General features: G+C 48.7%; 1 protein-coding gene across 2 annotated transcripts in view; it reads left to right on the forward strand.

Annotated features, from left to right (window-relative positions):
• Positions 1-486: 486 nt before the first annotated feature.
• The window catches only part of MED15 (mediator complex subunit 15), an 82942-nt gene continuing 65599 nt past the window's right edge, over positions 487-17829 (forward strand). For both annotated transcript variants that reach the window (XM_049764602.1, XM_049764603.1), the window contains exon 1: positions 487-642. In XM_049764602.1, the coding sequence (XP_049620559.1) occupies positions 575-642 (68 nt within the window). In that variant the 5' untranslated portion in view covers positions 487-574. The remainder of the gene's footprint in view (positions 643-17829) is intronic.

Raw genomic sequence — 17829 nt, forward strand, 5'->3', positions numbered from 1 at the left:
TCAGGGGTTCTTCCTGGCTCTACACTCAGAAATCACTCCTGGCAGGCTGGAGGGGGACCCTATGGGATGCTATATGGAATTCGAACCACCATCCTTCTGCATGCAAGGCAAATGCCCTATCTCCATGCTATCTCTCCAGCCAACCCCTGGAAGGTTTTGTTTTGATTCTTTGTCTTTCCCTAACATAATGCTTCTCTGTTCACCACTGTTTTAAGTTATATAAAGCAAGTTATAAAGCAAGGAAACACACACACACACACACACACACATATACACACACACACACGCACACGCGCACACACACACAAAGGAAACACCCCCCCCCCCAGAACCTCCAAGAAGGTTCGGAAGGACTACATCTCCCAGAAGCCCCTGCGCACAAGAGACTCCATTTCCCACAATCCGCGGCGCCACTTCCGGCAGGGCCTCGGCTTCCGGGTTCGGCCTGGCGCTGCGGTGCGGGCGGAGGCGGCGCTAGCAGCTGCGGCAGCGCGAGCGGGATCGGCGGCGGCGGCGGCGGCCGAGCGGGTCGCGGGCGGGCGGGCGGGCGGGCGGCGGGGTTGCGGGCACCGGGATGGACGTGTCGGGCCAGGAGACCGATTGGCGGAGCGCCGCTTTCCGGCAGAAGCTGGTCAGTCAAATGTGAGTAGGGGCGGGGGCGGCGGCGGCGGCGGGCGGGGCCTGGGCCCTGGAGTCCTCCTCCGGGGCCGGACTGGGGGTGGGGGGACCCCGATGGGGGGCATCGCGACCCCCCGTTGGTCCCGGCTCCTCTCTGCCGTGCTCGACGGATGCCTGTGAACGGCCCTGGGGCCTCCCCGGGGCTCGAACTCTGCAAACCCGCCTGCCAGCCAGCCCCGGGTTTGACTTATGAGTCATGCCTGGCCCTGAGTGCGCCCTGCTCCCCCTCTTTGAGCCGCACGCAATTGCAAAAGAAAGAGGGGGTGCAGTGGCCACGGCAGGCATTGGGGGGGCCAGCTCTTAGGCTTCCAGAAACGAGCAACTCGGTGCACAAGCCCCAGAGGAGGAGGAGGTGGAGGAAGAAGAGGAGGAGGAGGATGGGGTGGGCGGCCTGGCTGGGTTCCTGGGGGTGGTGAGTGTTGAGTTGCCATTTGCACTGCTGGCTGCTGTTGGGGTTCCATGTGTGGTTCCCCCTCATCCCACCCCCTGGCCAGAACTTCAGCTCTCTTCCCCTTGCTGCATATTTCATTTACTGTCTGGTCTCTCTTTTTTTGGGGGGGAGGTGAGGTTCAGCGTCTATTCTACTCAGGCCCCCCCCCCACACACACTTGGGGAGACATTCCTGTCTGCTTGCACTCACTTGCACCATGCCTTCCTTGGTAGGCAGGGATGGAACCCCATCTTTTTTGCCTGCAAAGCCTGTGCTCAGCCCCCCCTGAGCCAGCTCTCGGTCCTTGAGTTGCCTGCAGTGACCCAGAATTGTTTGGGGACCCCTCACCCCCAACTCACCCATCCCCAAGGAGCTAGCTCCTTAAAGGCACATATTGGGGCTTTGCCTAAGGAATCTTTCTCCGAGGAAGAATCAACGATTTCTATGAATTGGCTCCCAGCAGCCTGGTGGAATAAGTGGTAAATCAGTTGAGTCCTAAAGAAAAGACAAGGGGTTGCATTCACAGGGCCTCACCAAGCCCCGGATGCAGCTGTGGGCTGAGTCTGAGGTCTGAGCCGAAAGGAGGTTCAGGTAGCGATGATGGAATGAGAGCGAGCAGGTGCTGACACGCTAGTGGTTGAGCTTGCATTTGGCATGTGGCCTGCTTTGAAGGTAATGAATTGCCAGTGTTGGGGAGATCTCGAGTCTGGAGGTGGAGCAGCTTCAGAGAAGAGACTTCAGCTTGGCCCTTTAACCTTTCTGGGCTCTGGAGGCTGGTGGCATCCCCCCCCTCCCTTTCATCCCTATTTTGCCCACTGCCAAATGAGTGCCTAGGAAATTGCTTCAGAAAATGGTGGACAGACCCAGTCTAAGCTGGAGGTTCTCAAGGCCCACACTCGGCAGTGGTAGAAACTGAAAGAGGAAGAGATTTTGATTCCAGAGAAAGGGGAGAACAGTCAGAGACCGTCCTTAATGACTAACTGGATGGAGGGGGTGGGGTGGGGCATGTGGAAGGAAGGAAGTGGGTCTGAATGCTGGGAAAGCTCTAGGAGGGTGGAAGGAATGGGGACTACAGTGTGTGGCTGTGGCACTGCTGTGGGCTAGAAGGACAGATCTGCAGAGACTGCAGAATCCGCAGACACCGTTTTTTTGATGTGCCAGAGTTGACTGGAGGAAGCAATCTTGAGAAATTGGGAAGTTCAGAATTAAAGAGCAGGAGGAGTGAATTGCCAGGAAAGAAAATGGGGCATGTGAACCCCATCCTTCAGGGATATTCAGGAGGCTCTGGGACTTTGGGTGCTTCAACATTTACCCTCCTTTTGCTTCCAGGGAAACCAGGTTCTTTCTTTGCCAGGTTATTACATGTGTGTCTCCAGTTGCTGAAGCAGATTACCGCAGATAATTACCACAGAGTACCACAAAACAACACACACAGATTTATTAGTTGTAGATTGGAGGACTGAGGTTGAGGGTAGGACCTGTTCAGGATCTTACAAAGCTGAAATCAAGGGGCTGCAGTGATAGCACAGAGATTAGGGTGTTTGTCTTGTACATGGCTGACCCAGGACTGACCAGGTTCAAACTTCGGCATCCCATATTGTCCCCCTACCCTGACAGGAGTGATTTCTGAGCGTAGAGCCAGGAGCAACCCCTGAGTGCTGCTGAAAGTGGCCCAAAAGCAAAAAAACAAAGTTGAAATCAAGATGTTGGCAGGGGTGTATAAGTGCTCCCAAGTTCATTCAGATTGTATAAGGTGGTAGTTTGTATGGCAAGATGTCCTTATACTTTACTTGGCTATTTTGGTTTTGGGATTACACCTGGCAACTCTCAGGGCTTATTCCTGACTCTGCACACAGGAATCACACCTGCTGGGGGCTCAGAGGCCTATATGGGGTGCTGGGGATCAGACCCAGGTTGCCCTATGCAAGGCAAATGCCCTACCTGCTGTGCTATCACTCTGGTCTCAATTATTTTTTAAATTTTTGGGCCACATGCAGTAGTGCTTAGGGTTACTTCGGCTCTGCACTCAAGAATCATTCCTGGCAGTTTTTGGGCGACCAAATAGGATGCCCAGAAAGAAATCCAGGTAGGCTATATGCAAGGCAAGCAAGCACCTAACCCATTGTGCTATTTCTCTGGTCCTTGTTCCTTCCTGGCTGTTAAACAGGCGTTGATCTTTATTCTGCCAACATTCTTCTGCCCTTTTGTTCTGTGTGTGTGTGTGGGAAGGAGAGTATTAAGGCCACCTCCTGCTGTGCCCAGGGCTTATTCCTGACTCTTCCTTGTGTTCAGGAATCACTCCTGATGGTGCTCAGGAGACCCGTGCCGAGAACTGGACCCCACTTGGCCACAGGAAAGCAAGAGCCTTACCTGCTTCACTATCTATGTGGCCCCTTCTCAGTGAGGGCCCATGCCTCGTGATTCTCTTTCTATTGAGGTTCCTTCTCAGGGCCATGCCTGTCAGTACTGGAGTGGGGTTGCTCCAGGGCTACACCTGGTACAGGTAAGGGGGTTTGAGGTGCCTGAGATAGAACTCATCAGAGCTGTCTACATGTTTGTCTGTGCTCTACCACTCACTCTATATTATATCCTCAGCTCCTGTTGTTTCTGTTTAAAGCCTGTAACTTTATATATGGGAAGTTTTTTTTCTACCACACAATGGGAGATTTTTATAGGTTGTTGGGTTTAGAAGCCCTTCTGGCTACTGCCACCTGGGACAAGCATTTTCAAAGGCTGTCTTTGAAAATGATGGGGGAAGGCTCTCAGATTTGTCTCTTTTCTCTCCAGGATCTATTTTGAATGTCATGATTCTGCTTGCCTTGGTTTATTGTGCACAGAATTAAGAGGATTTGCAGTAGGATACTTGAGGTATTATTTGATCTGGATTAGGATCTTTGACATTTTATTTGTCATGAGTTGCTCTGGTGTTTGCGCTGTTGTTTAAAATTGGTCATTTTGTTTTTTTGTTGGTTTGTTTGTTTTGCTTTTTGGGCCATACCAGGTGACACTCAGGGGTTACTCCTGGCTATGTGCTCAGAAATCGCTCCTTGATTGGATGGGAGGACTATATGGGACTCTGGGGGATCAAACCATGATCCGTCCTAGGTTAGCACATGCAAGGCAAACACCCTACCACTTGCACCAATGCTCCGGCCCAAAATTGCTCATTTTGAGGAAAGTTTTTTTGGTTTGCGATTATACCTGGTGGAACTCAGGGGTGGTTTCTGGTGGGCTCAGGGATCATGACTGCCAGAGATTTAACCTTGGGCTCCAGCGTGCAAGTGTGGTGTTCCAGTCCACTAAGCTATCTCCCTGACTTTTGGGAAAAGTTGAATGCAAGTGATTTACAACAGATAAAGGGAGTTAACTGGAACTTTTCAGTGGAAGGGAAGTTTCAGTTACTTAACTGGTTTATTGTTCCCTTTTTACCCTGTTGTATCTGTCAAGAGCCTAGAGGACAATGATTTAGTTAACATTTTAATTTTAAATACAAGTTTATTCTCCTACCTCCTTTTGAGAAAAAGCAATTTTGATTTGGTACATTTTAGGAGAGCCCTCTGGGGACTGTAGGTCGTCCCCTTAGACCCCCACTGCCCAGCCAGAAATTTTCTGACCTTATTGGCTGAAGACATAGTAAAGCGGGTATGGTGCTTGCCTTGCATGCTGCTGACTTAGGTTCAATCCCTGGCATCCAGTATAGTTCCCCAAGCCCACCAGGTGTGACCTCTGGAGCATAGAGCCAGGAGTAAGCCCTGAGCATTGCTGGATGTCGCCAAAAACTACAGCTGCCCCACCCTTACTTAGATCTTCACCGCCCTATTCAGCCTCTATGGTCTTTGTTTCTTGAATATGCCAAGTATTTTTATTTGGGGGGGGGTCACACCCGGCTGTGCTCAGGGGTTACTCCTGGCAATCTGCTCAGAAATAGCTCTTGGCAGGCACAGGGGACCATATGGGACGCCGGGATTCGAACCAACTACCTTTGGTGCTGGATCGGCTGCTTGCCAGGCAAACGCCGCTGTGCTATCTCTCCAGCCCCTGTCAAGAATTTTCTTTTCTTTTTTTTTTTTTTTTTTGCCACAGCCGTTTGATGCTCAGGGGTTACTCCTGGCTAAGTGCTCAGAAATTGCCCCTGGCTTTAGGGGACCATATGGGACGCGGGGGGAGGGGGGATCGGACCTTGGTCCTTCCCTGGCTAGCGCTTGCAAGGCAGACGCCTTACCTCTAGCACAACCTCACCGGCCCCAAGTATTTTCTTTCTTCTCTTTTTAAATTGTTATCAGGTGTTTATGTTTTCAACAATGGATAGATTTCTATTATATTCATGACCAGCTACTTCTCTTTGTTCAGGTGTCTGCTTAAATATCAAATATGTAGGACTCTTTCTTCCGTGCCTAACCATTCCTCAATATTGTTTTCCCTTTTAGTTTCCCAAAAGGCCTCAATCTAGGTCTTTCTGTAAAATATGGTCCTTGTCACATAAAGCCCTTGCTGAAAGTGCCAGTGTATTTTCCAGAGTGTTTGTGCGATCTCACAACTGAAGTGGCTTTTAGAAATCAAGTCGATGTGTTACTGTGAATCTAGAGGCTCAACTTTTTTTTTTGGTTTTTGGGTCACACTAGGCAGCGCTCAGGGGTTACTCCTGGCTCTACGCTCAGAAATGGCTCCTGGCAGGCTCAGGGGACCATATGGGATGCCAGGATTTGAATCACCGTTGTTCTGCATTTGAGGCAAACACTCTACGTCCATGCTATCTCTCCAGCCCCTAGAAGCTCAACTTTTTGCTGGCTACTTAACCTTTCTGGATTATCTCCCTCATAGAAAATGGTAGGAGGGGCCGGGGAGGTGGCGCTAGAGGTAAGGTGTCTGCCTTGCAAGCGCTAGCCAAGGATCAGGACCGCGGTTCGATCCCCCAGCGTCCCATATGGTCCCCCCAAGCCAGGGACAATTTCTGAGCGCTTAGCCAGGAGTAATCCCTGAGCATCAAATGGGTGTGGCTGAAAAACCAAAAAAAAAAAAAAGAAAAAGAAAAAGAAAATGGTAGGAGTTAGCCTGCCTTCCAGGGAAGGTGGGAGGGGAAGTCTTCTCAAAAAAAAAAAGAGAATTCTTCTCAGGGGTCAGGAGTTATAGCACAGTGGGGAGGGCTTTTGCCTTGCACAAAGCTGACTTAGGTTCGATCCCAGCATCCCATATGGTGCCCCAAACAAAAACAAAACAAAACAAAACAAAAAGAACTGCCCAGACAAAGCTGAGATCTGAGAATGGGTCACCTGACTCCTGAGCCCTTAGAGATGTGGGGACTTTGGAGCATGAAGGTGAAAGCCCTGAACCTTGTTAGGGAACTCTGGGGAATATAGTTGAAGTTGCTGGGTTTGTATCATCTCTTCAGACTCCGGAAGACTTTAGAGCCTGGAGGTGACCTTTGGGCCTTCCTTAGCAATTGGAGGTAAATGTTCCACAGGTCTTTAGGCTCTCTAGTGCAAATGTGTGTATAGTGACTAACTACTTCTGGTAGTGAACAAATAAAAGTACTTTATCGCTCCAAGATGTTTTCACCTTTTCTACCGTGTAATTCTTTTTTTGGTGGGGTGGCCACATCCAGTGGCTCTCAGGGGTAACTCCTGCCTCTGCACTTAGGAATCCTAGTGGGCTCCAGGGACTATCTGGGATTCGGGGATTGAACCTGGGTCCTTCACATGTAAGGCAAACGCCGTACCTGACAAGCTATTGTTCCAGTCCCCCTACCACGTTATTCTTTTTTTTTTTTTTTTTTTTACCATGTTATTCTTGAGACTTCTAGCTCCACTTCACAGTACAGTGGATTGTATGTATGTCCAGGCATGGGCTGAATGTCTGTTGAACTGATTGCAGAGGAAAAAGGACCTCTGGGGGTTGGGGGCTATTCTGTGTTGTGCATTTGTTGAGTGCTAGGGGAGCTGAGAAAACAGGAGTGGAATTGAATATGGGCAGATTGGGCTATCATCCCTTCTGAGGTGCCCCCCCCCCCCCCAGCAGAATTTGAACACCCAGATCAGTGAGGAGCTGTGAGATGCAGAGAGCTCTGCCTACACCAAGGGTCTCAAACTCAATTTACCCGGGGGCCACAGGAGGCAAAGTCGGGGTGATCCTTGAGTGCAAATTCAGTAGTAAGCCTTGAACATTGGGGGGTGTGACCCAAACAACTAAAACAAAACAAAACAAAAATTCCTCTAGGGCAGGGCCACAAAATGTTGTACGGAGGGCTGCGAGTTTGAGACCCCTGGACTACACTGTTAGGGAAAATAGAGGTTGTTTAGGCAAAAACAAAGCAAAAGGAACAACCAACCACACAGCAACTTCCAAGGGTCTGGAAGTGCCTGTAGAGCTGATGTACTCTCGGGCTAGAGTATGGTGGGTAGGGCGCTTGCCTTTCACTTGGCCAACCTGGGGTCATTCCCCGAATTCCGTATGGTCCCAGGAGTGATTCCTGAGTGCAGAGACAGGAGAAATCCCTAAGCATCAGTGGGTGTGGGGTGCCCTTCCCCCCAAAAAAAGCTGGGATATTCTGAAACCAGTCTAAATTCTGCCTGTGGTTTGTGGTCTCTTACTTGCAGAAACAAGTGAGGCTTGGTTTAACCATTCCTGTGGCTTATCCCAATTGAGGGCTTTTGAGGGGAATCTTAGGCTTTTTTTCTCCTACAGGTAAGCTGCTGTCTCAACTGCTTTCTCCAAGGTCTGCTTGTTGATTGACAGGATGTCTCAACCTCCACTAGAGGGTCTGTTCATTCCTTGAGGCTGGTAGCCCTGTCTGTCTGATCATGCCCAAGTTCCAGTGCTCATGATGTCAAGCAGGAAACCATTGTCAACACAGATTTTAGTGTATCCGACCTTCTGCACTAGTGTTTCTACTGGAAGTGATATGCGTGACTAGGTCTTTCTTAGCAGCAGTGTGGTTGGTTTGTTGGATCAAGCAGGAGTTGACATGTTAGCCCATTGGTGCATTATATATGCGCTCACACCCTCTGTGGCTATGCATTGGAGATTGCACATTCTGTGAATCCCCGAGTGCTAGGTGAATATAGACTGTAACAGGCAGGGCTCAACTTCCTGGACTCCCTCTTGATGGTTGATTTATGGAGCTGTCTGTGGATATTTTTTATTTTTTGGGCCACACCCGGTGACACTGAGGGGTTACTCCTGGCTCTGTGCTCAGAAATCTCTCCTGGCAGGTTCAGGGGACCATATGGGGTGCCAGGGATCAAACCTGGGTCTGTCCCAGGTGGCTGTAAGCAAGACAAATGACTTACCGCTGTGCTATCACTCTGGCCCCAGGAGCCATCTGTGTTAATCCAGTTTTTTTTTTTTGTTTGTTTTTGTTTTGATTTTTGGGTCACACCTGGCAGTGCTCAGGGGTTACTCCTGGCTCTCTGCTCAGAAATAGCTCCTGGATGGGCCCAGAGAGATAGCACAGCGGCTTTTGCCTTGCAAGCAGCCGATCCAGGACCAAAGGTGGTTGGTTCGAATCCCGGTGTCCCATATGGTCCCCCGTGCCTGCCAGGAGCTATTTCTGAGCAGACAGCCAGGAGTAACCCCTGAGCATCGCCGAGTGTGGCCCAAAAACCAAAAAAAAAAGAAATAGCTCCTGGCAGGCACGGGGGACCATATGGGACACCGGGATTTGAACCATCCACCTTAGGTCCTGGATCGGCTGCTTGCAAGGCAAACGCCGATGTGCTATCTCTCCGGGCCCTTAATCCATTTTTTTTTTTTTTTTTTTTTTTGTGGTTTTTTTGGGTCACACCCGGCAGTGCTCAGGGGCCACTCCTGGCTCCATGCTCAGAAATTGCTCCTGGCAGGCACGGGGGATCATATGGGACGCCGGGATTTGAACCGATGACCTTCTGCATGAAAGGCAAACGCCTTACCTCCATGCTATCTCTCCGGCCCCATTAATCCAGTTTTTAAGATGAGAAAATAGAGGCACGAAGGAGAGAACACTGCTGCTTGTAAGTTTGATGAATGCTTGCTGAATCATGTTAGGGCAAGAGACAAACTGCCTCCTTTGTTTTTTTTTTTTTTTTTTGGTTTTTGGGCCACACCCGGCGATGCTCAGGGGTTACTCCTGGCTGTCTGCTCAGAAATAGCTCCCGGCAGAAACTGCCTCCTTTGGGGAAGGCCTCTCAAGGGGTCAGGAGCCACTCCTGGTCATAGTTGGTCATTCAGGGCAAAAGGTTCAATACTAGGGCCTAAGGATGCAGAACTTCTGTTGGTCTGAGGTCACCAGGGGATACCCTGGGGATGCAAAGACTACATGGCTGTACTTGGTAATATGTGGGTGGGGTGAGGCATGTGATGACAACTGGAACTTGGATTCCAGCCCAAACTTGGATTGTGCCGTAAACCGATGAACTATCTCCCATCCCCTCCAACCACTTTCGTCCCAGACAACACACCTGGCAGTGATCAGGGCTTAATCCTGGCTCTACACTCAGGGATCACTCCAGGCAGGCTCATGGGACCATATGCTGTGCCAGAAATTGAACCTTGGTTGAGCCGTATGCAAGGCAAGCACCCTACCCACTGTACTGTTGGTCTGACTTCCACTTTTATTCTTGTTTGTGGGCCACACCTGGAAGTGGTCAGTAATCATTCCTGAATTGGATTGAGGCTCGGGACTGAACCTGGCATCCCAGGCTGGCCACATGCAAGAAAACCTACCCTACCCATTATGCTATTGCTCCAGATCCACTTTATTTATTCGTCTATTTATTTTTTTAATTATATTGTCTGTTTTGGGCAATACCACGCGGCACTCAGGGGTTACTTCTGGCTATGCACTCAGAAATTTCTCCTAGCATGATCACATAGGATGCTAAGAATCAAACCTGGGTCAGCCACATGCACGGCTAACGCCCTACCCTCTGTGCTATGGCTCTGGCCCCAGCCCCCACTTTTAATCTTGTAAGAGAGGTTACACCTTTTGTGGGAGACATTAGCTAGAAGTCAGTGCTCTGGGAAAGTGGGTCAGAGGAGCCATCACCCATGAGCATCCAGCTTTTCTGTAGCTATTTCAGGAGCTCCCACTGGGTCACTAGGCCCCAAACAGGTAAAGAAGGGCCAGCTAGCAAGCTGCTGATGATCTTTGGCCTCCACCAGAGACTGCAGCCATCCTGAGTCCCATTGGTTCTCTTTTTTGTTTGTTTGGTGTTTTGTTTTGTTTTGGTTTTTGGGTCACACCTGGCAGTGCTCGGGGGTTACTCCTTGCTCTATGCTCAGAAATCACTCCTGGCAGGCTTGGGGGACCATCTGGAATGTCGGGATTCGAACCACCATCCTTTCATGTTTAAGGCAAATGCCCTACTGCTGTGCTATCTCTCCGGCCCTCCTCCATTGGTTCTCTTTTTTTTTTTTGTTTTGGTTTTTGGGTCACACCTGGCAGTGCTCAGGGGTTACTCCTGGTTCCACGCTCAGAAATCGCTCCTGGCAGGTACAGGGGACCATGTGGGATGCCGGGATTTGAACCAATGACCTTCTGCATGAAAGGCAAACGCCTTACCTCCATGCTATCTCTCTGGCCCCTATTGGTTCTCTTTCTATGCGTTCTTTTTTGTTGTGCTATACCTGTCAGTACTCAGAGCTCATTCCCAGCTCTGTCCTCAAAGACAAACTTGGCAGTGCTCAGGATCACATTTGGTGCAGGGAATCAAACTCTGGTCAGTCCTGTGCGAAGTAAGCACCTGACCCACTGGTTTGATTTCTCCAGACTTGGTTATCTTTTGTTTGTTTCTATGAGCCATACCCAGTGCTGGTCAGGGCTGACTTTTGTCTCTGCCCTTAGGATTCACTCTTGGATCACTCCAGGATCCAGAGGGACCATATGGGATGCTGGGGATCGAACCCTGGTCAACTGTGTGCAAGACAAATTCCCTACCCTATGTACTGTCGTTCTGGTCTAACCCTTGGTTCTCTTTATTTTGGGGCCACACCCGATGGCACTCGAGTTATTCCTGGCTCTGTGCTCCTGACAGCGCAGGGACCATATGGGATGCTGGGGTTCAAACCCTCGTTGGCGAGTACAAGGGCAAATGCCCTACTCGCTTAGCTATTGTTCCGGCTCCCCCTTGGTTCTCTTTATAAACTGCCGAACCCCCTACCACAGCTGCAGCCCTTAATCTATTCCTGACTAAGACTTCCACCTGTTACTGCTGTTCTTTTTTTCTTTTCTTTTTTTTTTCTTTTTTTTGGTTTTTGGGCCACACTGGTAACGCTCAGGGGTTACTCCTCACTATGTGTTCAGAAATCGCTCCTTGGGGACCATATGGGATGCCAAAGGATCAAAGCGCAGTCTGTCCTAGATTATCGCATGCAAGGCAAACACCCTACTGCTTGCGTCACCCTTCCGGACCCTGTTACTGCTATTCTTTTTTTGTTTGTTTGTTTTTGTTTTTGTTTTTGGGCCACACCCGGCAGTGCTCAGGGGTTACTCCTGGCTGTCTGCTCAGAAATAGCTCCTGGCAGGCACGGGGGACCATATGGGACGCCGGGATTCGAACCAACCACCTTTGGTGCTGGATTGGCTGCTTGCAAGGCAAACACCGCTGTGCTATCTCTCCGGGCCCTGTTACTGCTATTCTTGATGAGGCGGGTACAGGTAGGACTTACGCTGTGGGTAGTGAGGGCTGGGCAGGACTGTGTCAACAAAACCTTGCCACTGTAGGAAGGTGTAATGTAGCCTCCTTCTCAGGGCTGGGCAGTTGCATCCCATTCCACTCACTCATGGACCCATCATCCTCTACTTTTCACTTGTATTCTATGAAAAGTAACTAGTCTTTTTTGTTTGTTTGTTTTGGGTCACACCCAGCGGCACTTAGTGGTTACTCCTGACTCTGTGCTTATCAGGCTCCTGGGACCATATGCGATGCCGGGAATCGAACCCAGGTTTGTCTTGTGTCAGCTGTGTGCTGTGTGCTCTTTGGCCCCGTAACTAGTCTTTTTTATTAGGAAAAGGGCACACCTGGGCCTGGAGAGATAGCACAGCGGGGTTTGCCTTGCAAGCAGCGATTCAGGACCAAAGGTGGTTGGTTCGAATCCCGGTGTCCCATGTGGTCCCCCATGCCTGCCAGGAGCTATTTCTGAGCAGACAGCCAGGAGTAACCCCTGAGCCCCAAACCACCCCCCCCAAAAAAAAAAGAAAAAAAGAAAAGGGCACACCCAGCAATGCTCAGGGGTTACTCATGCTTCTGCACTCAATTACTCGTGGTGTAGTGCTTGGGAGATTATATGGGATGCCAGGGATGAAACCCAGGGCAGTCGTCTCAAGGGCAAGTGCCCTTCCTATTGTACTATCTCTCCCGCCGCCTCCTTTCCACTTGAGTAACAAATCCCTTGCTAGGGGGAGGTGGTATGGTATGGGACTATTAATACAGGTCCCTGACCAGATAAGTTTAACTATTTTTTGATGTACTAATTGCTGCCACAGTGAGTCTTTGGGTAAGTTATTTTTACCTCTTGGAATCTACTTATCCTTTTTTTTTTGCTTTTGTTTTTGTTTTTGTTTTGGTCACACCCGGCAGCTCAGGGGTTACTCCTGACTCTGTACTCAGAAATCATCCCTGGCAGGCTCGGGGACCATATGGGATGCCAGGATTCAAACCACTGTTCTCCTGCTTGCGAGGCAAATGCCCTACCTCCATGCTATCTCTCCGGCCCCCTTTTTAAACATTCTTGCTTCTAAGCAGTGTACCAGATTCCTGAAGCCCCTCTAAATGATCTCCGTTCAACAAAGGTTCAGAGCATGAGCTTGAGAATGTGGTACTGCCAGGGTTCACTCAGTGGCTGGAGGACCATGTGCTGTCAGGGATCCAGCAGGTTGGCTGCATGTGAAATAAATGCCTTAACTCCTATCTTGTCTTCCAGCCCCTTGTCTTTGAACACCCTGCCTGCTGTGCTCTCTCTCTGGCCCCTGAACTTTGCATTGGAGACTGTTTTGAACATAAAGTGTTGCAAGTCTGGCATACTGTGTGCAGCCATATTCTTTCCTTAGTTTTCCTGATTGTCACTTTTACACATCTTTGTGTATGATGACTAATAGCCAAGGTTGTTTTCTTTCTGGTGACCCCACAGGCTGCTTTTGACTCTTCCTAGAAACCTGCTGGAGGTTGGGGTTGATAGGGCAGGTAGAGTGAGCTGTGACCTGACTGTAGGTTAGTTTTTTTTTTTTTTTTTTGCTTGTTTGTTTTTTTTGTCTTTTTTTCTATTTTGTTTTTGGGCCATACCCAGCATAACTCAAGGGTTACTCCTGGCTCTGCACTCAGAAATCACTGCTAGCAGGCTTGGAGGACCATAGAGGATGCTGGGGATTGAACCCAGGTTGGCTACATGCAAGGCAAATGCCCTACTCATTGTGGCTCGCTCCAGCCCTCCAGCAGGTTAACTTTTGAACAAATCTCCTAGACTTGCATCTAGTCTAGTAGAAGGGTGAATGATACAGTAGGTGAGGTACAAGTAGGCCCAGACGACAGCCTTTGTAGTTTTTGTAGTCCCGGACTACAAAGGCCACCACCCTCCCCATCTCTGAGGTTCCTGTTTTTTTTTTTTTTTGGTCTGTATCCTCCTGCTCCTTCCTGTATAGACTACAGGGTGTGAGAGCTAACCCTTGTTGGTTAAGAAATGGCTCATTCCTGTCCCTACCAATAATCTGTTCTCCTTTCTCAGTTTCCTTTCAGTCATCATCAGAGGTGATGCTTGAGGAAGTTAACTGACTGCTGTGTGGGATGGAGCCCCTGTTGGGTCACTGTGGGCCCTTGGCACACTCTAGTCAGCTTTGATTCACACTAGGTGGACTAACTCTGAAAGTGTTCCATTAATTCAGGTGTGAGGCAACTGAAGTTCTAAGCCTAAGAAAGATGTAGCAGGGTAAGGTTCTGGGGCCACCACTCAGGAACTTTGTTGTCTCATGCACTCTGTTCATATTGAAATGTCACACACTTCAGGGAATGACACAAGGCCACATCTTCAGTGTCTACACATAAACACCCCGGTAGCCACAGCCAGACCTGGCAGGCTCAAGGGACCATATAGGATGCTGGGAATCAAACCCCAGTTGGCTGTGTGCAAGACAAAGGCTCTACTTGCTGGCTTACCTGCAATGCTATTGCTCTGTGAAGGCCTTCAGGCCTTTAATAGGCCCAGCACTCAGAGGTTCCTCTTCCCAGCATTGTAGATCATCCCCCACTTGCTTACGACTTTCTGTCATTGCAGTCACACTGCACATGATTTTGTTTTTGCCTCCATTTCTTGAGCATGTCTGAATGTCATCCTCATGGGTAGCAGTCTTTATTTACACTGAGTTTTATTTCCTTCAGTAACTCTGCCCCAAAATCCTTTTCTGTTCTCTGCTGGATAGATGTTTGGATTATTAATTCAAAATTGTTAGATTAATTGTTTGGATTAATTCTAGTTGTCAACTGTGTGAAGACGGCACCAGGAGTACTTTTACTTGAGGGCTATGGCCCTCAATTTCAGTGCTGTCCCCAGTATTCCTCAATGGTTTGTTTACATACCCACCATTCACTTGGGGGTAGCTTCACTTGTTTTGGTTTTGGACTACACCTGGAAGTCCTAAGAACTTACTCCTAGCTCAGGGTCACTCCTTTCTGTACCCAAGGGACCACATCCAGTACCATGGATTAAACCTGGATCAGTGACATACAAGGCAGGTGCCCTTCCTTTATGTTGTCGATTTGGCCTAGGAAGTTTCACTTGTAAGATAGCCTTTTCCTCCTGCTTGGCTCTTGAACCTAGAGTACACTCAGTGAAAGTAAGTGTCCTATCTCACCTGTATATTCAGCTCTTGGCTTTGTTTTTTTTCTTCTCTACTAGGGAATCTCATAGGTGACTCAAATACTGATACCGCCCACTCTGAAGTGATCTCCTATTTGAGATCCTGGTGAGAAAGGGCCTCAAAGATGGTCAGTGACTAGAAATGCTCAAGGCAAGTGTGAGCAGTGAGTTTAATTCCTGGTTCTTCCTACTTACAGGGAGGTGAGGTGTGTTTTCCACCCAGGTACAAGTGATGTCGGAACTCCCTGAGTGGGGAAGCTTCCTCCCAGCCCTTCTGCAGTTATCACACGTATTTGGCCGAAGCGTATTATTTATTAATTTGTTAAAAGTTCTACAATGGATTTTTTGGGTGGGGGAACTTCTCAGTTGTGCTCTGAAGGTCTGGGGAACCCCCCCAGCCATTCTTGGTCAACTGCACTGCTAGTTCATTGTGAGAGCTCAAGGATGTGGTGGTGCTAAGGCCACTGTACTGGTGCTGGAATCCCTCTTGGACTTTGTCCAGCTAAGCTCGGGAGCTATTTTGTGCCTGGGATTGAGCCAGGCTCAGCTGCATGTAAGGCATGTGCCTTTCTCTCTGACCCCTTTATAAAGGACTTTTTCAAAAATTCACAGAAGTAGAGAGAATAGAAAAATATCTTAGGTACTTTGTGAGTTACTGACATGAGCAACATCTCTCCCGTAACGTTCTCATTCTCTCTTGGACTATTTTATTTTTGGGGGGTGGAGAGGGGCACACTGGGTGTACTCAAGGGTTTCTCCTGGCTCTGTGCTCAGGCACTACTTGGGACCATGTGGGATGCCTGGGATCAAGCCTGGGTCAGCCACATGCAAGACCAGGCAAGAGCTCCACCCACTGTACTATCTCTCTGACCCTCTTAAACTATTTTGTTCTTGGGGTTTTGGGCCCCACCCAGCGGTGCTCAGGGGCTACTACCTGCTCTGCACTTAGAAAGCCTGGGGACCATATGGGATACCAGGGATCGAACCTGGGTCTATCCTGGGTCAATCACGTGCAAGGCAAACAACCTGCCGCTGTGCTATCGTTCAGGCCCCTCCCCTTGAACTATTTTAGTATATGTGCTGCCGAAGCGAGCACTCCCCTTGAACTATTTTTGTTTGTTTGTTTATTTGTTTGTTTTTTGGGTCACACCTGGCAGCGCTCAGTCTCTGTGCTCAGAAATCGCTCTTGGGATGCCGGGATTCGAACCACCATCCTTTTGCACGCAAGGTAAACACCTTACCTCCATGCTATCTTTCCGGCCCTCCCCTTGAACTATTTTAAATCACATCCTATACAGCATATAATTTCAGCGGGCAATTTGGGAGCATATGTCTTGAAGATAGTACTTTCCTCATTTACAAAATCATATGCAGGGACCAGAGTGATAACACAGCAGGAAGGGTGTTTTCCTTGCACAATGGTAACCCAGGTTTGACCCCCTCCATCTCATATGGTCCACCAAGCCTGCCAGGAGTGACTTCTGAACTCAGAGCCAGGAGTAACCCCTGAGCGCTGTTGTGTGTGGGCAGACACACACACACAAAAAGCCTGTGTAGTACATATTTTAATCAAATTTTCATTGGCAGAGAGAATCTTGACCACTGGTTGCTAGCTGTCGAGTGGGATATACCCAGGACTGGGATGTTGGAAGTGAAGTGGCCCTTGGCCTGGGGCCCAGATCAGCACCTGGACAGGAATTTCAAGGCCTCTCCTTTTTTCTGCGTTCTCTTAAAGGCCAAACTAGCAGACAGAAGTACTTGAAGAAGCTCAAGTAGTTTGCTGAATTAGTTCAAGTAACAGCATGTGCTTTTAAGAGCAGACTTTTTTTTTTTTTTCCATTTAGTTCTTCAATTGATCTGGTTCATTGGGAATAGAGACTGGAAATCCAAGCACGTAGTCAAATAAGCCAAGAGGAATGTAGGGACAGGAGAGATAGTACAGGAATTAGAGTGTCAGTCTTGGTTTAAATTCCTGACACCACGTATTGCCCCTTAAATACCACCAGGGCTCAGTCTGAACACAAAGCCAATAACCTTGAGCAATGATAGGTGTGGCCTATCCCCTCCCCCCCAAAAAAGGCATGTGTAAAGAAACTGTTATAAATCTCTTGCAAGAGAAAGTGTCATAATTAAGACTTTTTTTTGTTTTTTTTTTGTTTTTGTTTTTGGGCCACAACCAGCGACGCTCAGGGGTTACTCCTGGCTCTATGCTCAGAAATCGCTCCTGGCAGGCTTGGGGACCATATGGGATGCTGGAAATGGAACCCTAGTCTGTCCAGGTTTGGCCACATGCAAGGCAAATACCCTACTGCTGTGTTATCTCTTCATTCAGCCCAATTAAAACATTTCTTTCTACTAGATTAAAATAACCTAGGATATAGTTTGGCAAACATGTTTCCCATTACCTGTGAGGTCTATCTAGATTCTCCCTACAAGGTCAGTTCTTGATTCTGGCTTCTGAGAGTGATTAAATAATGTCTCCTCATTTTTTGTATCAGGGATGAAACCCCCCCTTAGGTGCTGCTTGGAGAATTGAAGAATGGTGGTATTTTGGGGATGCTTGTTGGAGTCAGAATCATTGGTGAATGGACTCTTTCCCCCTTTTTATAGCACCCTGTTTCTAATCTGTGTAATGTCTTATGTCTATAGACATAAAGAATTGCAGGGTAGTACCCAGGAGACCACAGTGCTAGATATCAAAAATCCGGGCTCTCCTGCGTGTACTCTTGTTCTATGAGCTGTTCCCCCAGCCAGAATGAGACCTTTCTTAGTAGCTAGCAACTTGGAATATTTCTCTAGTGGATTCTTCATTACGTGAATTTGGCATTCAATTTTTCATTGCTTTTGGACTTCATCAGAACTGAAGTCTGTCCTGGATCAGCTGTGTGCATGGCAAATGC

Source organism: Suncus etruscus, chromosome 17, assembly GCF_024139225.1.
Source record: "Suncus etruscus isolate mSunEtr1 chromosome 17, mSunEtr1.pri.cur, whole genome shotgun sequence".
In the NCBI taxonomy this organism is placed as follows: domain Eukaryota; kingdom Metazoa; phylum Chordata; class Mammalia; order Eulipotyphla; family Soricidae; genus Suncus; species Suncus etruscus.